A 24,187-nucleotide genomic window follows, 5' to 3' on the forward strand; every position below is an offset into this window, starting at 1 on the left:
TCCTGTCATTCTACCCAGTACTATCTGCTAGATTCTGAAGCCCCCATTACTCTTCTTCTGGAACTCCTTGTCTCACCTCCATACGGAATTACCAGTCCCTTTGCTATATTTCTGTGACACTTTGAGAATATAGTTGTCATTATTTATCATATTTCATGATAATTATCTCCCCTATTTCCAAAAGATGAGCAATATATATCAGGGTAAAGATCTAATACTATGTCTACCTGGCATAACATTAAATTCTTAGTAAACAATACACTGAACTGATCTCACAGCATTATTGGGAGAAGACTGGTTTTGTGGAGTGGTTTCCTGCCTGGAGAAAACAAATCAGAGCCTACCGCAGAAGCCGCCAGTTCCAACAGGCCAGTTAAGGAGACTACAGCTAACTGGAGAGGAACAGACAAAGTCAAGGGAACTGCTGGGAAATACAATAAAACTTGGGATAGGAAAGGGGTGGGTAAATTCCAGTGGTTCTAAGTTCTGAGATGGACAGGATAGAAGATCTGTTTAGGCTAAGGTACGTTTCTGGGTATGTTTACTGTATTTTAATAAGATGTGTCCAAGTAAAGCAGCACTGCAGTTAGGTTAGTAGAGCTGGCTTGGGAGAAGGCTCTTAAACTAACTTTAAAATAACAAAAGCACCAGTCAGCATTTCACATTTACTCTGTGCCTGGCATCACACAGGGAAGTTCCTAAAGTTTTCATTTCCAGCCCAGCACAGTAGCCTAGTGGCTAAATCCTTGCCTTCCATGCACTGTGATACCTTGTGGGAACCAGTTCGTATCCCAGGTGCTCCACTTCCCTTCTAGCTCACTGCCAGTGGCCTGGGAAAGCAATAGAGAATGGCTCAAAGCATTGCACCTGCCTGTACCTGCATGGCAGACCCAGAAGAGGTTCCCTGGCTCCTGGATTTAGATCAGCTCAGCTCCAGCTGTTGCAGCCACGTTAGGAGTAAACCAGTGGACAGGGGATCTTTCTACCTCTCCTCTTTGTGGATCTGCCTTTCCAATAAAAATAAATGGATCTTTAGGGGAAAAAAAAAGTCTCCATTTCACAGGTGAGGCAATTGAGATTTCCAGCATTAACACATTATGGGGCTGCCATCTGCAATGTGCAGGTTCCAGTTCTGGCTGTTCCACTTCCATTCCAACCTATCTGCTAATGCACCTGGGGAAACAAAGCAGAATGGCTGAAGTTCTTGGGTCCCTGCACCCACTTGGGAGACACAGGAGAAGCCCCTGGCTCCTGGTTTCAGACCAATCCAGCTTTGACCATTGGGGACATGTGAGGAGAGCACCAGAGGATGGAAGATTTCTCTTTGTCTCTCTCTCTCTCTCTCTCTGCCTCTCCTTCTCTGACTCTTTTAAATAAATAAATAAATAAACAAACATTAAAAGATCCAGGAATGGAGAAGAAATTAATAATTCATTAATTCATCCAGGACCAAAGCCTTGGGAAGTGATGGAACTGAGATCAATCCACACAGTTAACTGAGATTAACCCACACACTGCTCTAGGGCCCATCCCTGGTACCTAGGAGCCTGGGGTGGGGATGCAGAGTTGGGAACCTGCAGGCTCCTGACTGCAGCTGCACTGGAGAAGTGTGTGAAGTGTTTTTGGAGCCATTGGCAAGGAGGTGATAACCAATGCCAGAAGAACAGACAAGGCCACCTCAGGGAGAAGAGGCAGAGGCTGCGAGAGGGCCAAGGTGTTCAAAGACCCTTAAAGTAGCTGGGAGAGAAGCAGAAACAGGTGGGAAGGGAGGAAAAGTAGGCTGAAATGATGACCTGAGACCAACAGAAGGAGGAAGAGAAGAGAAAAAGATCCAAAAAGAGCCTTCATGACAAGTGGCTGCTTCACTCCAGCCTGGTCCTCTCTGAAGATGGTTACGATCTGACCGATCCCTGGGTCGCTCTTTGGTCCCAGCATGCATGAGGCTTTCAAGTGAACTCCATCAGTGAGGCCCAGAGACAAGCTCAAGAGGGCAGAGGTGAGACAGAGAAAGGAAGAAGAGAGAAGGAAGGATCCTGGGTGTTAATTGACTCAAGAAACAGGACAGGAAAAGAAAAGAAGAGAGGTATCCAGAGGCCTCAGTGGGACCAAGATCCTACTGGTGAAGGGAAGCAAAAATAATTAACACCCATCTAATGGACACAGAAATATTAAACCAAACAGCCTTTGGGGGCAGGGTGAGGGAACATGATTGAAAGAAATAGAATCAATGCTTCTGCAGAATTAAATATTTAAACCAGAGATATTAGCAGTTGGTTTTCTTTTATTCTCAAATTGTCAAGATAGCAGATACACAACAGAAACATGACTATACAACTTGGACAACACCAAACATACACACACACACACACACACACACACACACACACACACACACACACACACAACTGGCGCAGGCCCATTACAACACCTGGGGCTCACATTTGTAGACCTGATCCTTACTTTGGTCTACTGCTTTAAAGAGGGAAAAAAAATACTCTGCAAAAAGTTTTAACAAACAGTCTCATTTTAAAATGTGGAGGATGACCTTGGAAAAACATTTCCTAACAACATTTTCAGGAAGTTAAGACCACTCTTTTTTTTTAAACCAAGAGCAGTCACCATGGCAACCACACTCAGGGTCAGGGCTGTGACCCTAACCTTCATAAAGACGAAACAGCCCACTGGTTGGAAAGCACTACTGCTGCTGTTGTTACTGGACAAATTCTTCAAGGGGTTAGGGCAGTCTCCTCTGCAGCCTGGGGAAGAGGCAATACTAGGAGCAGGTTTATTTCTTTTTTTCAATATGTCAGCAGGCAGCCAGCAGAAAACAGAACCCTGCATTACCTCATGCTCCAATGGCAGTGTTGAGGCAGGCTCAGTTCCTCCTGCGGGGAAGGAGCCTATCCTCGGCCATGACAGCCTCAGGGCACGTGACTACTGCCACATAGGATGGCAGGACTGAAGCCAGGGGCAGCCAGCACCCTGCTTGGAACACTGACACTCCTCGGCCTCACCTGTGCCCTGACTACCATAGTGTCTAGTCTGATGGCTGTGATTTCTGCTTCCATCTTTTCTAAAATCGCTGCCCTGGCTTTCTGGAGCTTGCTTAGCTGAGAGTCAGTCCAAGCCTCACACAGAGCCTCAGCCCAGGGTGTTACGAGTCCAGCTTCACTCATCAGGCCAGTCCCAGCTCTGGCCTGCATTGTCCTCTGCTGCCATCTCCTTTCCTCGCTGTCCCTGATCCCGTTCCTCTACTCAGGCCTGGACTGGCACCACAGTGCCACTCAGCAGCCTGTCATCATCTTTGTAAAAGGATGTATTTGTTTTTATTGAAAAGAAAGAAGGAGAAACAGAGAGATTTTTCATTTGCTAGTTCATTGCCCAGATGGCCACAATGGCCAGAGCTGGGCCATTCTGAAGCCAGGAGCCAGGAACTTCTTTCTGGTATCCCACATCGTTACAGGGGCCCAAGAACTTGAGCCATCCTTCACTGCTTTCCCAGGTCATAAGCTGAATCAGAAGTGGAGCGGGTGGGACATAAACCAACATCCATGCCGGATGCCAGAGCTTACAGGTGGAGGATTAGCTTGATACACCACTGCATGTCATCATTTGAAGTACATCAGGCAGCTTCACATAAGGGATAACTCCTTTTAAAATTATGTGAATTCCCTATTCATCAAGAATCTCCTGTCTTCTGAGAGTCAGACTGAGTTTCCTTTGAAGGCAATAATTTTTACAGCAACACTCAAATGAATAGGAGAAGGAGAGGAAACAGAGAAAGGAATGCCTTTGGAGAAATGTAACGTATTTGGTGGTCGGCAATAAGATGGGCAGTTCAGAAGGACTCTTGTTTGTCACCCTGGGGTGATTCCATAATGACCTCCTTCTAAACAAACACCAGGCAGTGCTTATATGTAGAAGGTATTTGTTTAGACACTGAATTTTGCCAGTATACAGTGTGTGTGTGGGGGGGGGGTGCTACACTGACACTTGCTTAGTACTCAAGCCATGTTAAGATATCTCCAATGTCAACAGTCCTGGGGTTCTCTTCCACATATGCAGAGGTCCAGCAGCAGGAAGCTGCTCAAGAACAACAGTAGAAAGAGGGAAGGAATGTAGCTAGTGTGCTGGTGTTCATTTGATATTTCTGTTCACTGATAAGTGCTTTCCAAAAGCCAGCATTAAAACTTTGTAGCAAAAATAAAACAGAGCAAGAAGCTACCAGCTATCTCCTAATGAGAGACTTTACCAATCAGAAACCACTTCCTAATCTCCAGCTAACGACTTTCTACTCTAATCAATCAAGTGTTCTGTCTTCCTTGTACACTTCTTTTGAAACTCCTTTTGAAAGTTTTGCACATGCGCCCCTTAATGGAGCGTCAAACCCCTGGTGGTCCAGTACTGTCTACTTAATGACTTACTGAACGTTTAAATAAGCCTCCAAAATTTTAGTACACTTTACAAACAAAAAAATGCTCCATTATTTTTCACCAGCAGTGAATAAAGAAACCCATCCATCCGAGCAACCCGCTGAGTCTGTATATTTTTTAAAAGATTTAAAAAATTTATTTAAGTCATTACAGAAAGGAGACAGAGAGAGAGAGAGAGTGACTCTATCTGCTGGTTCACTCTCCAAATAGCCACAATTCAAGAACTGGGCCACACCAAAGCCAGGAGCTCCATCTGCTCTCCCACATGAGTTCAGGTGCCCAAGGACTTGGGCCATCTGCTTCCGTCCCAGGCACACTAGCAGAGAGCTAGATTGCAAGTGGAGCAACCAGAACTGAAAACATCACCCATATGGCATGCTAGCATTGCAGGTGGCAGCTTTACCTGACACCACAACACCGGACCCCTGTGTCTAAATTTTTATAACATCCAGGAAAATAAAAAACAGAAAGTTTCCCCATCTATGAATATTGTGGAAATGTTGGAAAAGTGAGATGCATAGGTAGTGAGAGCTCTGTCTTCATGATGTTCAGTCCTCAGATTGCTGCTTTCCGGACAGACAGCAGAAAGATCCCGAGCCAGACGCAAAGTGCCAATGTAGAGCTCCTGTGTCTGTCTCCTTTCTAGCAGGAAGAGTCTCCTACCATGCTGCTTCTCTGTGTAATGATTAAAATAGACTGGGTTTCCAGCTGAGGACGGACGGGTGAGCTGCACCAGTGAGGGCAGTGGAAAGCCTTGTGGGTGGAGGGTTAACAGGAAAACAGGGGAAGAACACCAAAGTCTCTTCAGTGGCAGCAGCAGTGCAGGCATTTAGCGTGGGGATTAGCAGCCACATGGAGTGCAACAGCAGAGCCCAGCTCTGCAGTTTATAATTACGGAGGTTTGGTGTGATAATCCTCAATCATGAAGGCAGAAAAAAAGAGCCACTGCCACACAGACCGACCTCAAAACTGTCCTGCAGCCACAAGGGAGGCAGAGAAGAACAAAGGGCTCCTAGGTCCCAAGGAGCCATGGCACCTGGGTACCAAACCCAGACACACCACCCAGCAGACCCGCTTAGCAGGCTTTGTAGCCCAGAACAAAGCAAGAGAGGCTGGGGCAAAGTGTGCAAAAGGCCAAGATGCAGGATCACCAGGACTGGCTAGAAGCTGGCTCCATGCTCACTGTCCCAGCAGCCACCAGGTCTCCCTCTTGGCCGGATGACTAATTCAGGGTCCTGCAGGTACACAGAGCAACCACCACCAGAGTTAGCATCATCTTATTTGGGGCCTGAGGGAGCTATCCACAGGCAGCACAGTTAGCCTTTAGAGCATGACTTCCTCTCTTTCTCCCAGTTGTGGTCTTTCTTACCCTCAGAAGAAAGGGAGAAACAACCAAGTTCAAGCCACATGGTCCTCAAAGAAATACACAGCTAAAGTTATGCGGAGTCACGTGCATAATGAACAATACCATCTGTATGGCAGGGCCTGCCAGGAAGCTTGGAGCCAAATTTCAAACTCAGAGCTACCATCCACACTCACCCATGCAGCTAACGAACCACACCCTTTTATTCTGGTTCTCATTTCTCTGTGTACTCCAAGGGTGTATCTGCTGTTGGAAGCCCACCCGACATCTTGTCTGGAGTAGGCAGGGACCAACCCAGGAAAGTGTGGAGGACCATGAGCTTTCCATTGGGTGATGTTATTAAACCTGGCTCCTTTCCTTTGATAGCAGCATCCCTGATGCTCACTCCACCCTACCGGGAGCCACTGGGAGCCCATCAGTCACTCCTTTAACATCAAGACACTGCACACATCTAAATACCCCTAGCTCTTGTGTACCTATGGAATGGCTACGGATGGCTTACCCTTGGCATAAGTAGCAAGCGACTGGACAGGTGGAACCAAAGAGAGGCAAAACCAGATGTTTAAAGCTGCTCACCAGAAACAATCACACGTCAACGGCCAACAAAACTGCTGCATTCCAGCAACCAAGGCAGGCCTGCTCCTGTGTACCAGTGCTAACAGACACCCCCTTGGGGAGCTGCCAGGAGAGAAAGGGGCCGCCTTCCTTCAAAGTCAAATTAGGATTCCAGGAATGGGTTTCAGGGCCATGAAACGCACAGCACCATTCCCAGCTGACTCTAAAGGGCAACTCTCTTTTGGCAGTTCAACTTCTTCTCCCCCTCCTCTGTTGCCAGTTTTTCTCCAGTTGTCTATGAACTTCCCAGGCTGCTATTTCTAAAACCAACGATTATAAAGGACCGGTGTGGTTTCAGAAGAGAGCTACAACTATGGGCCCTGCAGGCCTGAAGAGAAGCAAGCAGGGAGGCCTCCAGTGGAGCAGTGCCCCAGCACCGGGGCATTCTCCACACCCTGCCACAAGTGCGCCACTCTGGCAGCCCCTGGAAGCAGGGATCCCACTGCAGGTTAACACATACCAGCTTGTCAGCCAACCATGGCGCTGGCTTCCAGGTTGGGCTCTGTCACCTCTTCCAGGCATGGAAATAGGAATCCTCTCCCAGTACCTGGAGTTGGGAATTTCATAAAACATTATAGAAGGGAGGACATGGAGAAGACTGTAAGGCCAAGTTGACACCATTAACAAGCAGAGGATCAAAAGGGCAGACTTAGCAGTCAGTCATCTTGTATTTACAGAGCATGTCATGAAAACCCACCAATGCAGGGACCAGCACTGTGGCACGGTGCCACAGTGACACCAAAATTCCACATGGGTGCAGGTTCCAGTGGTTGCACCACTTTCAATCCAGTTATTGCTAATGACCTAGGAAAAGCAGTGGAAAATGGTCCAAATCCTTGGGCCCTGTAACCCACAGGGGAGACCTGGATGAAGCTCCTGGCTCCTGGCTTCTGGCTGCACCCTGGTCCAGCCTCAGCCATTGGCCTTCTAGGGAATGAACCAGTAGATAGATCTTTCTGCCTCTTCTCTTCTCTGTTAACTTGATTACCAAATAGATAATAAATAACTAAATAAACACACACACACACACACACACACACACACACACACACACACACACACACACACAGCCGGCACAGCCACTGTTTTGTTCGTTTATAAGGGATGGTATTTAACCCTTTCATTTTGCCTTTAGTATGAGACACTACACACAAAGGCTGTGTCTGACCATCCCACTCTCCTCCCCTACCACCATCACCAAAATAACAAACAAACAAACAAACAAAAAACAAGGGCAGCTATTATCCTAAGCATCTGTAAACATCAAGTTATATTTAGAATGGCTGGGCCCGACACAGTAGCCTAGCGGCTAAAGTCCTCACCTTGCACGCACCAGGATCCCATATGGGCACCAGTTCATATCCCTGCATCTCTACTTCCCATCCAGCTCCCTGCTTGTGGTCTGGGAAAGCAGTCAAGAATGGCGCAAAGCCTTGGGACCCTGCACCCCCATGGGAGACCTGCAAGAGGTTTCTGGCTCCTGACTTCAAACTGACTCATCACCAACCTTTGTGGCCATTTGAGGCTTCTGATGGACAGAGGATCTTCCTCTCTGTCTCTCCTCCTCTCTGCATATCTGGCTTTCCAATAAAAATAAGATAAATCTTAGGGGGGAAAAAAGCAACCATGCTGAGATAAACTTTATGAACTAATTAGAATGCTAGCAGATTGTCTGATTTTTCTAAAATTTACCTCTACTACTGGGTGGCCATTGTGGCACAGTGGCTTAAGCCAATGATCATGATGCCAGCCTCCCACATCACAATACCTGGGTTCAAGTCCCAGCTATTCTGCTGATAAGCAGGAGAGGATGCCTCAAGTACTGGAGCACCTGCCATCCCTATGGGACCCTTAGATAGAATTTGGGGTCCTGGTTTTCTCTTGGCCTATCAGAGGCTATTCGAGCCATGTGGGGAGTGAGCCAGCATATAGAAGATTTCTCTTTCCCTTTATCTATCTCTCCTACTTTCTCCGTTGCTCTGCCTTTCAAATAAATAAATACATCTTCTCTAAAAATAACCTTATTGGGGCCCGGCGCAATGGCGCAGTGGTTGTCCTCACCTTGCATGCCCGGGATCCCACATGGGCACCAGTTCTATCCCGGCAGCCCCGCTTCCCATCCAGCTCCCTGCCTGTGGCCTGGGAAGGCAGTCGAGGACAGCCCAAAGCTTTGGGACCCTGCACCCGCGTGGGAGACCCGGAAGAGGCTCCTGGCTTTGGATCGGCATAGTATCGGCCATTGTGCTCACTTGGGGAGTGAATCAGTGGACAGAAGATCTTCCTCTCTGTCTCTCCTCTCTGTATATCCGCCTTTCCAATAAAAAAATAATAAAAATTAAAAAATTTTTAAAAATAACCTTATTGAAATACAGTTCATATACCATAGTGTGCACACATTTAAATGACAGATCAACAGTCATTATTAGGTTCAGAGGTTCATAACCATCACTACAACTGTCGAGCACGTTTGTGCTCTGCCCCAAAGGAGCTTATAACCATTAGTGGTAACCCAATTCTCTTTTTTCCTCCTCTAAGTTTAGTCTGGTTTCCATACATTTGTGTGTTCAGAACATCTCATATAAATGTACAATAAGAAAAATCTTCATCAAGTCCATGGAAATATATATTATTTAAAAATTATGCATAGATTTCAAAAAATATCTGTACCAAAAAAATCTTTTAATTCCATTTTTCCATGAAATCTTTAAGTCCCCTCATGTGCTTTTCATGTCCCTCTTCATTTCAAGGGTGATCCACATTGTAGCATCTGTATTTATCTAAACTTCATTACTTCTTGTTGCCAAATAATACTGCATTCCTTGGATTTATGACAACTTACTTATTTAATCATCAGATGACAACTATTTGGGTTGTCTGCACTTCTTGACTATTAGGGATAATGTTGGCATAAACACGGGCATATGTCCTTGTTTCCATCTGACATATAACCAGGCACACACATGCTGGATGCCATGGCTCAAACAATTCATGACAGTTTGCACACATGAAGAGAACTGAAGACATTTAATACTTCTATCGTTCCATCTTGCCACCCTCCATAAATAAACTCTTTCATTCTCTCATTGCCCTGTCTCTAGAGTCCTCCACAGGAACTCGGCAGACATGAAATACTCTGAAGCCGACTACATCCTCAGAACTCATGTTTTCCCTCCAGAGAGTTCCAAGGAATGGTTATTCCGACATTTTATTTTCACAAAGAACTGAGCTACAACCATCTAATTCTTAACCATCTCCCAAGAAAGAAGTAATGCAGTTTCCTTCAGCTGCCTATTTTCAGAAATCGCTGACCCCTAATCACACATGGACTATCCAAATATTGAAAGATGAGAATACTCTGGTTCTTAATGAGTTTTAGACCATCCATTGGTAGTCTTCTTCTTTTTCTTCCTACAGAACACCTCCAACAGTCCCCTCATGCCAGCTCATTGCACACATCCTCAGGGCAGCCATATTTAGGATGAATCACATTCTGACCTAACGTAATAAATACAAGGGTGGGAGAGTTCAGCTATCATTCCTAGAGGCATTTGTCTTCCGCTTCAGTAGTCTGATTTGAATCTATTTTCAGTGTCAACAACAGCACCACACAGTTGAACATCAGGAATGTTTCTGCTGTTGCTTACTTGTGTAACAGCCCAGGCTTTCCTTCTCAGTTCCTCCAAGGGAAGCATATATCAAATGGTAATTACTGCTGTGAAGGAATTGCTGGAGTCAGCAGCGCTCTGTAGGAACTACACTTCCTCCTCACCTCCTCTCCCTCCCACCAGACACCCCCCCCGCTGAAGAATGAAAGACACGAGACTGGGATAAAGAGATCGGACCTGCAATGTGTGTTATGGCAACAACAGCAAGCAACCAAGAGAATTAACTTTCATTCCCAATGTAGCTTAAGAGCTTAGGTGCTATGATTGAAATAGGCCCACCCTGCATGCCTTCATGAGATGGAAATCTGGCCTTCTCTTGCTTCTGTACACTTTACACCCTGGCTGTTAGGTCCATCTGGGGGTGTGGCCCAGTAGATTAAGGTCTTTCTCTCACTTTCTCTCTCTGTTTGTCATTTCCTCCTTTTTCTGTAAGTTTGATTTTCAAATAAATAAATGGATCTCATTTTTTTAAGACGACATTGTTCAACCACTGTCACTGCTAAAGACAGAAGCCCCAGGTCAAACAGTGCAGAGAGCAGTCCATGACTTCACATTCTGCACTCCTGCTTTTGCGCTCTCAGCCACACCCATGAGCAACCCTCCGTGCCAGGAACATCAGCTGCATACACGGCACAGCGGCAGCAGGCTGGAGGCTGCAAGTCACACCTACCTCTTTCTGTGGCTGGCTGGGTCCCTGGTCCGCAGCACGCAGGTTAAGGACGTGCACCTCCTGGGGCAGCGTGGTTGTGCCTCGGCTGGCACAGCCTGACAGGACGGTAAAGCTCTCCATCAATGCCTGCACGGGATGAGAGGCGTTGACCGGCGACAGCTCACACCGGCTGCTGGGCTCAGGACCTGCCAGGGAAAGCACAGACATGAACCACATGGAAACAGTGACAGGTCCTGCCCCATGCCAACCCAGCAGAGCAGCCGTGGTTCCAGAACAAAAGGCCTAACACGGTAACCTCACAATGTCTTTCATTTTGAGATGTATTTGACTTTTTAAATTTCCTTTTAGTTTCCTAGATAAGGCATGTAAAAAGGTACTTCAGAAAGTTGATGGAAATGCATGCTATAGAAACATTATGCATGGAATTATTTTTTGCATTCACTTAACACCAAAATAGATCTGTTCTTTAATTCAATTTTGCATGAACTTTCTGAAGTTCCTCCATATTCCTCTGGAGGAAGGACACCTTCCACCTGACAGCCAATGTTTAATTCATCCTCCCATCTTGGGAGAAAGAACAGATTAATGAAATAGATCGCTTAAAGCAGGGCTGGCATTGTGCCTCAACTGGTTAAGCTGGCACCTGCAATGCTGGTATCCCATTTTGGAGTCCCAGTTCAAGTCTCAGCTGCCGCACTTCTAATCCAGCTCCCTGTTAATGTGTCTGGAAGGGCAGCAGAAGAGAACCCAAGCATATGGGTCCCTCCCACCCACACACTCCCATGGAGTTACAGATCTCAGGTGGAGTTACAGAGTCCCAGTTTCAACCTGACCCAGCCCTGGCTGTTGCAACCATTAAGGAAATCAACCAGCAAATGGAAGAGGTTTTTTTTTTTCTGTTTCTTCCTCTTTCTTTGCCACTCTGCTGTTCAATAAATAAATCCTTCAAAAAAATTAGTTGCTTCAAGTCCCAAAAATGCTATGCATAAATCACATTAAATATCTAAAGTTACATGCAAAAGATGTATCATACACAGCCCCTACCTTTTAAGAGCTTCCCTGTAGCAAGCAAAACAAAACCCGCTTAGGAACAATGAAAAGCCAATGCAATGAGCAGAGGTAACCAAGATCAGTGCTAGAAATGGTTGGACCAGAGGTTAGAAAAAGGTCTCAGAAAGTGATAGAACACAAGCAGAACCCCAAACAGCAAATGCAGAATCACGTCAAACTTGGCCCCTGCCTCTTCTCTCCATTCCTCTAATAATACTCAAGCCTTCTGTTCTAAATCTATCCATTGCTCTGCCTCTTGACTCCCTATAGCCCTACTGTCTCCCCAGACAATTACAGCTCATCCCACAAACAGCTTCTGCTCTCAAGCTCGCCAAGCCTCTTCCAAAGCAGGAGGCAGGCTCAACATCACTCAAGTGTGCACAACTGTCAGGTTACTCCAAATGTAAACACCTGCCTACTACCACCATGCCTGCAGGCACTCTCCGTAGCCCTTGAGTTGGCCACCAACTAAAACCAGGGCTTGTGCACGACTGACAGGGCCTCTTCCAGTCTCTCCAGCCTCAACCTTCCTCATGCCAGCAGCACTCAATGGCTTACATGTCTCCCAACATGCTACAATGTTTCTCAGCACCATGTCCTTATTTAAGCTTGGCAACTTTATTCAAATTTCTCCTCCATTCTGACTCCACCCACACAACAACCCAGCCTAGGGACTACTCCTTCACAATCCTTCCATAGCTTTTCCACCCTGGTCTTTTGCCTTCTATACCACAAGGGGCCGGCCCACCACTGGATACATCTGTCTCTACTCAGTAGACTGTGGCCTCCCCACAGACCACACATTGTTCATCTTGGCGCCTCACACCTGCAGATGCTCAAAAAAATTATCTCTGAATGTATAGTGGTTTGGCACAGGACTAAGATGCTGCTTAGAAAGCTTGAACTCCCTATCATAGTACCTGGGGTCAAATCCCACCTCTGCTTCTGACCCAGTCTCCTGCTATGTCCACTCTGGGAGGCAGCAGCTGATGGCTCAAGTTCTGGCATCCTTATCATGCCCAAGAGAGACCTGGATTGGGTTTCCAACTCCTGGCTTCAGTCCAGCATGGTTGTTACAGGTGTTCGGGGAATGATGTCTGTCTTTCAAATAAATGACTTCTAAAACTTTGTTCAATGAATAAATGCATCATTAAGCACTTTTTTAAAAATGTCATTCCCTGATTAGTGAATCAGGATCTAGAATATGGCTGAAATCTAAAATGCTACAAAATTTAAAATGGTCTTAAAATTAAAACAGATTTATTTACTTATTTATTTGAAAGGCAGAGCAACAGAGAGAACAAGGGAAGAGAAAGGAAAGAGATCTATCTACTGATTTATTCTTCAAATAGTCACTACAGCTGGGGCTATGCCATGCTGCAGCCAAGAGCCTGTAACTCCATCTCCCAAATACTTGAGCCATCATCGTCTGACTTCCCAGGTGCAGTAGCAGGAAGCTGAATCAGAAGCAAAACAGCCAGACTCCAATGAACACTCCTATGTGGACTGCCAGTAGTAGCACAAGTAGCAGCTTAACTCGCTGTGCCATGACACTGGCCCTAGCAACCAGACACATTTTGAGCACTGAAATGATGCTCAAGGCACATCAAATTTTCAGATTAGGGAAGCTCAACTCTATTATTCTGATAAAGCAAATATCTCCAAATCTGAAAACTTCTGAAATCCAAATTGTATCTGGTCTCACATGTTTTAGATAAGGGGCATACAACCCAAAAAAGCAAGACAGCTACAGTCATGTGAGGTGCAACCCCACCCCACATCCGCCTCAGCTCTCACACTGCCTGCATTGACAGCCACAGCCATAGCCATGATGAAGGAGGAACAGGGATACATCATCCCCACGCCCTTCTATAAGCTTGGCACTACTGTGTCCATCCAATAGTTGAGGAGACTGGGACTTGACCACGGATTACTGGAAAAGCCAGCCTCACCCCCACATAAAAATAATGAGTGCCCTCCAATGAATTCCACCTGACTTCTGAATCATAAGGGTACCTCCAATGTCACAGCCATAATGCAAAGACCTAGGCAGGTCAGAGCCAGCCAAGCCTTCCCCCCACCACTGTGCCCTACGCAGACTCCCTGCCTCGTGGGCCAAATCTATTTCAGGACTCAGAGACATTGTCGAGGTTGATAATAGCTATCTGCCGGGAAATGAAGTATGCGCTTTCTCAAACCATCACTGCCAGCCACTCTATGGCTGGATCATGACCAGCCGCCCTCTGAGAAAGCACGCGGTAGTGAGGGAAGTGTTCACAACAGCAATGGTAGGAAAGCACTGAGTGAGTGGCCCCTGGGGCCAGGGGTGCAGGGACACGCAAGCAGGTGCCCTCCTGTTGGTCTCCCTCCCACCCTCCAGCTCCAAGTTTCCCCAGAACCCCAGAGAAACTCTCCTGCTCAACTCTGGGGACACAGAGTGACCATGGCCATACACACTAGGAAACTTTCAGAACTTCCTATTGTGAATTTATGGTCATCACACATTATGCACACATTTTAAAATGCTTTGTAGTCCCATTTTCGCACACATGTGCCAACTTCTGTCTGGACTGCCATTCCAGCCAAAAGCCTATTTGCCAAAAAGCCTGCCGTGTCCCAACTTTGTCCTCTAGGATGCTACCTGAACTCACAGAGCTCATCCGTCTATCACTACACTGCCAATCATCTCTGCCCTGAAGCAGGAGCAAAACCCCAAAGTGAGAAAGCAGAGATCACAGTCTCCCACAGAGAGGGCGGGAGGGAGCCACAGTGGGGAGCCTGGGGGCCAAGGATAGGCAGGCCCAACCTCAGCCTGTGGTCCCTATCCTGTCACATCCTGTAAAGGGGCAGCAGGTTGCCACGGCTGTGTACAGTCCAAAGCCATAGGAAAGAGAGCATCACACAGGACAGGCTTTGCGCTGGAGATGTACACTCGGTGTGGTCTTTCTGCCCATCTACACACCAGAGCAGTTTTTGAAGTGCGTATTTTTTTTTCTTAGAAGAGTTATATAAAGAGACAGAGACAGAGAGATCTTTAATCAACTGATTCACTCCCAGGTGGCTGTAGTGTCAGGGACTAGATCAGGCCAAAGCTAGGAGCCAGGATCTTCTCATGAGTCTTCACAAGAGAACAGGAGCCCAAATATGTGGGCCATCCTCCACTACATTCCCAGATACATCAACAGGGAGCTGGATCAGAAGTGGAGAAATCATGTCACAAACCTGCCAACAGACAGCTAAGCTGGCACAGTGAGCTTTCCCTGCTGTGTCTCAATGTCAACCCTCTCCTCATTCAAAGAAAAAAAAAAAGAGGAGCCAGTGTATTGGCTCAATAGGCTTGACCTGCAAGCACTGGCATCCCATGTAGACACTGGTTCTAGTGCTGGCTGCTCCACTTCCCATCCAGCTCCCTGCTTGTGGTCTGGGAAAGCAGCAGAGGATGGCTCAGGTCCTTAGGCCCCTGCACTCACATGGAAGAACCAGAAGAAGCTCCTGGCTCCTGACTGGCACAATGCTGGCCATTGTGGTCACTTGGCAAGTGAACCAGCAGTTGGAAGACCTTTTTTTCTGTCTCTCCTTCTCTCTATAAATCTGCCTTGTCAATAATCTTTTAATAAGAAAACAAAGAAAAAGAGAGCCAGCTCATAGCATCTAAGCAACTGCTCTTCTCTGAGGAGGCGTCAGCCCCTTTTGGCTACCAGACATGCCTCCAGCAACCATCTTTCATCGGCAGACAGGTCCCTCAAGTGTCCCCGGGTCAACACCCATTCCCCGGGCCACTGCAGTCACACTTGCTGCAGGACTCCAAAGGCAGCCCTAGATGCAGGCACACTGAGGTCCTAACCCACTTGGAAATACAGCTCCAAAACAAGATGAACTGGTAGATGTGTAGATATCTGATAGAACAATTATTGCAAAATGTGCAGTGGGGTGATCTGCGTGTTCACTCTGTGATGATTTCAACATCTCTGTCAGAATTTTTCTTTTAAAAAAATAGTTGACAAGAAGAGGATGCTTGTAGAAAAAAAAAAAAAAAAAGGAGGCCAGAAATGCCTCCATAAACCGCACTCATACTCCTGAGAGAGGATAAACTGGTTTCGGTTTTCAGTAGTGTCAAGGGTCTCCACAAAGCACTGCTCCTTTGGCCCATTAGCTCCACTCTGGGAGTTTATTATAAAGAAATTCCTGGAGAAGTGCACCAAGCACACAGCATGTATTCATGCAGAAATGCACCGTGAGAGAAAGGACAAAAGGAATTCCACGTGAACAGGCCCACCTAAGGGATCTCACTTTTTCATTAAAGCTTTCTTGTTTTGTGAAAGGCAGAGTTACAGAGAGACAGAGATGGCAAGAGGTCTTCTATCCACTGCTTTACTCCCCAAGTGGCTGCCGGGTTGGGGCTGGGGCTCAGCCAGGCTGAAGCCAGGAATTCCAAGCATGTCTCCCATGTGGGTACAGGGGCCCAAGCAGTTGGGCCCTCCTCTGCTGCATTCCCGGGTGCATCAGCAGGGAACTGGATTAGAAGTGGAGCAGCACCACCAATAATTTCCAGGAAGTCTCCTTATGAAGAGAAAAGGCCACGTTCCTCTGTCCTTTCTTTCTGCTGGCTGTAATACAGACATGATAGATGGTGCTACAGTAACCATCTTGAGTCAGAAGATCAAGCAATAGGCTGAGCGGTCAGAAGTTGCCTGAGAATTTAACTCACATGGTACCGCTGCATCAGCTCCTCAAAACTGCACTCCTGGTGCAGAGCAGTGGCACCCAGTCCTTACGAATTTTGTTGGGTGCTCTCGCCCTGCACAGGGCCCTGCACACAGGAACGACTCCATTCTTCCCGAGGTCAGGGGAGAGAACTGGGAACGAGCTGTGCTTACTGGATGCTGTGCTCACAGGAACTGTCCATCCCACCCACAGTCTTCTCTTTCACTGTCCCCAAAAAGCCCAAGCTCCACTCTTAAAGAGAAAAAGCCAACCAGCAAATAAAGTCTCAGTGTGGTTGCTAAGAATCAAGTCCCAGGTGGGGCTTCCCCACCCTAAGAAACACAAACCTGATCTTAGCCTCTCTTGCTAGACAATCTCTGCCAAGGTCTTTGCCCCCCTGGCTAGGAGGACAGCCCCTGTTGCTCAGAGGTGGGCACACCACACCCACAAACTCATCCTGCCACCTCTGGTCTTACCCTTCCAGGCCCAGGCCTACCTGTCACTGTCCATTGGCCACAGCCCTCACCCTAATCCCTTAGCCTGTGGCAGTTTCTAGCAGTGCCATGCTGCACCTAGCTCATGTGGGAAAGCTTTACTAGGGACCTATGTGGCTCCTGCCATAGGCTCTGAGTCCCTTACCAGGCTACCATGCTGCAACACGCTGCAGGTACCACCAGGAGGTGAAGATAGCATGGTGAGGCAGGTGGAGGTACCCTGAGTATCCTCCTCATGTGACGAATCAGGGGCCAAGGCTTTGGTCTGCTTACTTACCCCACCACCTGCTGGGAGCTCCCCCCCCCCCAGCCCTCCCCCGCCCCCGCTGATCCCTTCCTGGCAACAGCACTGTGAAACCCTTTTGCAAAATCCCCTCTTAGAGTGATGAACCATAGTTCCGGGACCTGCCCATGGCCACACATCAGCAGGGAATGGCAACAGAGGATTTGAATCCAGAGCTCTGAGACTCCAGACCCAGCTCAATCCCATGACAAAGCCCCAGGTGCATTGGTCTTGCATCATTCTAGTCCTCCCCTCTTGGGACTGAGTACAGATTCCCTGTGTATAGGCCAAAGTACAAAGATGAATTCAAATCAGCAAAAATGAAATCCCACAAATGGCACGCCCTGACCTGGGGAGAAGCTCACCCAAGCACCCTCCTTGTTTGCCCAAATGTCTTCCTCGTGTCTGTCACAGAGGTGTGTTACAGGCATGCATGAGGAATGACCTGCAGCCCGGCTGTAACATCAGTGTTTAAACCTACAAACACGCCAATGGGCGCACGCTTCTAATGGATCCTAGCACTGCAGCCCAGCCTTCCCAGCCCAGTGACAGAAACCCCACACCCATGTTGGCTGCAGGCCAGCCCCAAAGTCTTGACAGGATGTAGATGAAGCATTTTGAGAGCAGATGCATTAGCTGCATACACACTCTCAATTTAATCTGTCCCAAAAGGAATGATGACTACAGGCACCTCATGTAACGCAAAGTATAAAATACTGGGGGTAAGGGCGGGGGGGGGCGGTGTTTAGAGGAAGGTTTAGTAAGTCTTTTTGCCATTAATACATGTGATTCTCAAACATTCTACAGAGTAATGCATACCAAGTTGACACAAACATCTGGTCCCTATTCCACAGAGCGGCCTGCATTCTTGATTCCCCATATCACCCAGGGCAGTAATGAGGAGCGTGTGTTCAGCGGCAATGAAATTGGTCAAGATGTAGAGGGAATTAAGGGGTAACATTATAGGCTGGGACCAATGCGGCCCAGAGAGGAGATTTTGTTCAAACAGCACCATTGGCTAATGAGGGCTTCAGTTATTGTCCCCCGGGGAATTCTGCAATGTTGTCAGCTGCAAAGAGGGACAGACTCCCACAGACTGTGGGACCGGGCATGGCAGGATCTGCTCTGTCCTCGAGCTGAAAATCCCCTACCAGCCCCCCTCCACACCCTCTCCCGAGGAGACAGGAATCTGTAACAAAGGGCGCCCGGGATAATTTCACAGCCAATATCACAATCTGGCTTTGACAGAGCTTTAAGAGAGGGAGTGTTATAAGCACAAGGATATGAGACAAAGACAAAGCTCCAAGGAAGAAACACCTGGAAGGCCCTGAGCTGTGAGCTCAAGAGCACCTGGCCAGAGGGAGCAGGGGGTTGGGCTGCCACCAGTTTGAGTCCCAGCTGCTCCACTTCTGGGCACAAGATAAGCTCATGCCATGTCATGTTACAACTCAGTGGAACTAGAGTCTCTTGGAGCTGGGGCTGCAGAACACATTGCCATTAAACTCTAAAGGGTAAATTTCCTTATCAGAGTTTCACTTGAATTGCACAACAATAAAATTTGGCTTGAGGGGCGAGTGTTGTGGCAGGAGCCCGCTGCTATGACAACAGCACCTATACTGACGTGTGCTGCAAATCCTGGCTGCTTTGCTTCCAACCCATCATCTTCCTGGGAAAGTAATAAAAGATGGCCAAACTGTATAGGTCCCTTCCACCCATGTAGGACAGTGGATGGAGCTCCAAACTGCTGGCTGGTCAAGTGATCATTTGGAGAGTAAACCAGATCAAGTCTTTTTCCCCACCCCACGCCTTCCCTTACTTCTACCATTCCCCCTTATTCTGGTTCTCTGCCTTTCAAATATATAAATGTTTTCTAACGGGTACCAAAACGATAGTAGAGTTCTAAAATCTGGAATATGAACTTCTCTGGGGAAAGGAAGCCAGATTTTTCTACAGTACAGTTGCTTAGGAATAGGTTATCATAATTTCTTTCATCTTTCATGTTAACATCTATATCCAAATCTTCCCCTTTACAAACCAGCCCTCTTCAAAGAAGTTAACTTCCCACTTGCTGGACTAACAGCCAGTGCATTTCTGCATACTGTACACTGAAATCCTACTGCAATGATGTTGAAGAATTTCCTGTATTTAGACTGTGGTTTTTTTTTTTAAGTTTGTTATTTATTTTTATTTACTTCAAAGGCAGAGCAGGAGTAACTTCTGAGTTATTCCTCAAAAGCCCTAAAGAACAAGGGCCAGGTAAGGTTGAATCCAGAAGCCAAAAACTTCACAGAGGACTCCCATTTGGATGACAGGGGCCCAAGGCCTTGGGCTACCACCTGCTGCCTCTTAGTGTGCATTTGCAGGAAGCTGACTAGTAGCAGGGCATGACTCAATTCCAGGCACTACAATACGGGATTCAGGTAATCATAGCATCAGCTTAACACTAGTGCCAACACTGTGCTTTTAAATGTTCAACAGAAAGCAAGGGGAACACTTACTAGGAATCTAAATCTCAGGGTCCAGCAGCGTGGCCTAGCAGCTAAAGTCCTCACCTTGGACGTGCCGGGATCACATATGGGTACTAGTTCTAATCCTAGCAGTTCCACTTCCCATCTAGCTCCCTGCTTGTGGCCTGGGAAGGCAGTCAAGTACGGCCCAATGCTTTGGGACCCTGCACCCGTGTAGGAGACCTGGAGGAAGTTCCTGGCTCCTGGCTTCAGATCGGCATAGCACCAGCCATTGTGGTCACTTGGGGAGTGAATCATCAAACAGAAGATCCTCTCTGTCTCTCCTCCTCTCTGTATATCTGACTTTGTAAGAAAAATTCAAAAAATAAATAAATCTTTAGGAAAAAAAAAGAATCTAAATCTCAGGTATGGCACTGTGGCACAGTGAGGCCACTAACTGTGACAATAGCATCCCACACTGGACCACTGGTTCATGTATCTGCTGTCCAGCTTCCTGTCCAACTCTCAGACAACACACCTGGGAAAGCAGCAGGAGATGATCCGAGTTCTTGGGACCTTGTCATCAACACAGCAGACTCGGATGGAGTTACAAGCTCCTGGTTTCAATCTAGCCCAGACACTACAGCCATCTGGGAGTAAACTAGAAAACAGCAGCTCCCCCACCTGCAACCTGTGTCACTCTGCCTTTCAAATAAATAAATCTCATCTTTAAGAACAAAAAAGGAAGAGCAGGGCTGTAGCTTAGTGGTTAAAATCCTCACCTTGCATGTACCAGGCATCCCATATGGGTGCCAGTCCATATCTCAGCTGCTCCACTTCCCATCCAATGCCCTGCTTGTGGCCTGGGAAAGCAGTAAAGGACAGATCAAAGTCTTGGGACCCTGCACCCAAGTGGAAGACCCAGAAAAGCTCCTGGCTCCTGGCTTCAGATCAGCTTAGTTCTGGCCATGGGGAGTGAATCAGCAGACAGAAGATTTTTCTCTGCTTTCCAATAAAAATAAATATTTAACAAAAAAGAATTTGTAGAAAATTAACTATAACTTTATGTTTAAAAAAGAATGTAAAATTTATAACTGGGAAATGCTAACTAGAAAGGACAGTCCTTCTAATATCGGGGAGGTATCTACAGAAAGGATTTCTGCAGCACTGGGAGGAAGTAGTATTGCTTTATTTTGCAGTTCTGATGATCCAAAGCAACAGCAGAAGGATGCATATCCCAGAAGCCTCCACTGGACACAGTGAGAAGTTTCTGCATTCAAGACTCATCAGGATACAGGATCAGGAATCACGAAGCTTCTCCTAATATCACATCTGCTGCTTACTTGTAGGCTAGCCTGGAGAACCTGGAGGTTCTGTAACATATCTCTCTCTGTCTCGCTCGCTCGCTAGCTCTCTCTTTCTCTCTCTCATAGGCTTGAAGTTTACCTCACATGAAGCACTGAAAATGCCTTACCCAGGTCAAGTACTAATGGAGATATGAAGTTCCTTGGGGAAAGAGAAATACATGAATGAAAGCATTTTCTCCAACTGGATACTTTTCAAATGATTCACAAAATGTCTAAGATAGCATGTTCTTATTCTGCCTCCCAACTATCATTCCAAGAAAATTATTTCTGAGAATGGCACTGGGGAAGTTAAATATAAACAGATATTCAGAGTAGAAGCACCTCTGCTCTGAGAACCTTCTAGAGGTACAACTTTCCAGAGTGAGAACAGGCCATAGCTGTGCCACCAAGGAAGCTCAGCAACCTACAAGACAGAGCAATTTTGAACCATCTGGTCAACTTTCTTGCTTACTCTCAAACACCTGTGTTTATTTTAACCAAGGGAGTGAAGCTAGGAGGAAACTATGGTATCCACTGATGGGGAGATTAGAATTCATGAGTTATTAACACCTCCCTGGTTCAACAAAGAGACCAACAACAAATATGAAGGTTTAGAAGGAGGAAGAATCTTTTTTTTTCTCCCACCCTGTGAGTTTGGCCAAAAGAAGCAACAAAGAGCACACTTTTTATTTAAAAACGCTTAACTACCCTGGATTCCAAAGATCAACTTTAAGCACTTCATGGACTGTGTAACTGACTTCCTACACCTGCAGTGACTGATGTCAGGGTAAGGTGTGTCGGATGCCAAAGCTGCTTGCCACTAACCCCCCAGCAGTGACATCAGCAAATTCGCTCGTGTCTCAGTAGTTAACCCAGACTATCGATAATCATCAACTGATTTTCTCTTTTTGATCCCCGGCTCACCCATATGTGAGGAGAGAAGAAGCTGTCGCAGAAGCGTGGAGGAACATTGCCCTGGGAGGTGGCAGTCCTCTCTGCTGATTGATGTGCATCCCGTTAGAGCCACCGGGCAGGGTCCTGGCAAAGCACAGATGGTGAAACAAGAAGTTGCACGAGGGGAGGTGGTCAGGAAGGGCTGGAGGTCGGAAACCACAACTGCTGGGGAGTTGGAACACAGCCCGTAGGCATGGGCTCTGCTCACCCATAGGAAACTACAGATTAACAGGAGGGAGGAACCTATAAATGTTCAGTTTGGCTGCACATAGTATTACTAATTATAGTCATGTGTACACACTGAGCCACGAACTGCAAAATGTTAAAGGGGTTTACACAGGTATACCATCAGGGCCCCCAACATGGGCTGTTAACTGAATGAAGGAAATGCTTAACATGAACGCCAAATTGTTCAGCTTCACACATATGTCATATCCAATTACAGAACAAAAGTATATTCCTTCCTCTCCTGGCCAGCTGGTGCACTGTTCAGGTGTTCCAGGTACGGAATCAAGTATGAGTGGACAGCCTGTAGAGGAATCTGCATGCCTGGCTCTGCAGAGGCTCCACAGCTGGCCTTTCTAGAGTCTGCATTAGCTACCGGATGAGCACCTGGTACTGTGCAGTGTGTGTCAGAACCCCAGGACTTAGGAAAACAGAAGGCCCAGCATGCCCAGTGAGATGATCCTGGCCTAAAGCCACAGTTTCCTACTTGGTTAAGTTCAGAAATTAAACCTTAAACCTTCTATACATTTAATATAAGAGATTAAAACTTAAACCACCTTTACATTTAATATGAGATTAAAACTTAAACCTTCTATACGTTTTATGCCTACTTTTACATCTTCTATAATTTTCCTTTTATAGCAAATAGCTTTTGCAACTTATTGTTTCATTTTGTTGAGTATGGATTTGTCTGTCTTCTACTTAGCAGGAAAGTCTGAGAAGCCAAGGACAAGGACCCTGTTTCTTTGGTGTAATCCACTATCACAGCATTTGTTACACTGCCTGGCATGCAACAGGTGCTACTAAATACACGTTGAGTGATGAATTCATCAACCAAACACCAAGACTCCAAGCAGCAAATTCACCAAGAACCATGGGGCCAGTCACCTTGGGTGATGTCTCAACCCTGCCACCAGTTTAGCTTTGCAACCTGGGACAGTCACTGAACCATTCCAGGCCTCTGTTTCTCCATGTACACAATGGGAAGACAGCCTCTGCCCCATATATCTGTACTTAGGATGAACTCACTTCAGTTCCTATGAGTAAGACAAGCAATTAAAAGAACAAGTTATTTTGGTGCCCAAAAAGTTTGTATCTCAAGGACCAAAATCACCAAGAAAGAGATGAGGCCTTACTTTAGTTTTTGAGTTTTTTATGTATCTGTTTAAGATGCAGAAAAGGAATCTGAGAGATAGGTCCCCAGTTTTAGAAGACTCAATTGAAACATTTCCCATCCAACCAAACTGTTATGCTAAACACCCATGTCTCTTCATTATTTATAAACTCTTCTAGGAATGAAATTGAGAGGCAGGCATGTAACAAAACACAGATTCAGAAAACCCACTTCAGCTGCCAATCAATAAGTTGCTACAACGGAAAAAAAAAAAATCAAAGCCCATACCTGAAGGAGACTACTTCATTTGAGAGCCAAACCTAGCTTTGAGCTTTCTAGCAGCCCAGAGAAAATATGATCCTGATATAGATCCCATAAATAAATAAATCAGACCCTGAAGAACAAAATACTTACCTTACAGATAAGTAAGATATTTAAGAGATCTATTGTATATTCCTAGAATCACTGCAGAAAGTACAGGCACAGAATGTGCCTTGATACGACTTCATGAAAGACAGAAAGAATATTCTCTGTATGTTGAATTCTATATAGACTTCCCAGCAATGTTCTTTCATGTACATAAAAACTCCCCTGGTCTTGTCAAATGGTAAAACTTTCTCTTCATGTTTTAAAACAGACAGCCTGCACTAACATAGATATGATAGCAAGAAATTGGCATTAGCTTACTAAAAGTTTAATTTGTGATTTCTATCTTTAAAAACATACAGAAGAGGAAGGTGTCTGGCACTGGTGCCAGGTAATGTGCCTCTGTACCACACTGGTTTCATACCAGCATAGGTTTGATACCTATCTCTAGCTCCCAA

General features: G+C 46.4%; 1 protein-coding gene across 1 annotated transcript in view; it reads right to left on the reverse strand.

Moving 5' to 3' along the window:
- Positions 1-24,187, reverse strand: part of TGFBR3 (transforming growth factor beta receptor 3) — a 199,871-nt gene that overhangs the window by 105,608 nt on the left and 70,076 nt on the right. Inside the window, exon 3 of the mRNA XM_040998995.1 lies at positions 10,747-10,931. Coding sequence (XP_040854929.1) covers positions 10,747-10,931 — 185 coding nt within the window. The remainder of the gene's footprint in view (positions 1-10,746; positions 10,932-24,187) is intronic.

This window comes from Ochotona curzoniae, unplaced genomic scaffold (genome assembly GCF_017591425.1).
Source record: "Ochotona curzoniae isolate NIBS_2020 unplaced genomic scaffold, NIBS_Ocur_1.0 scaffold_1037, whole genome shotgun sequence".
Lineage (NCBI taxonomy): Eukaryota > Metazoa > Chordata > Mammalia > Lagomorpha > Ochotonidae > Ochotona > Ochotona curzoniae.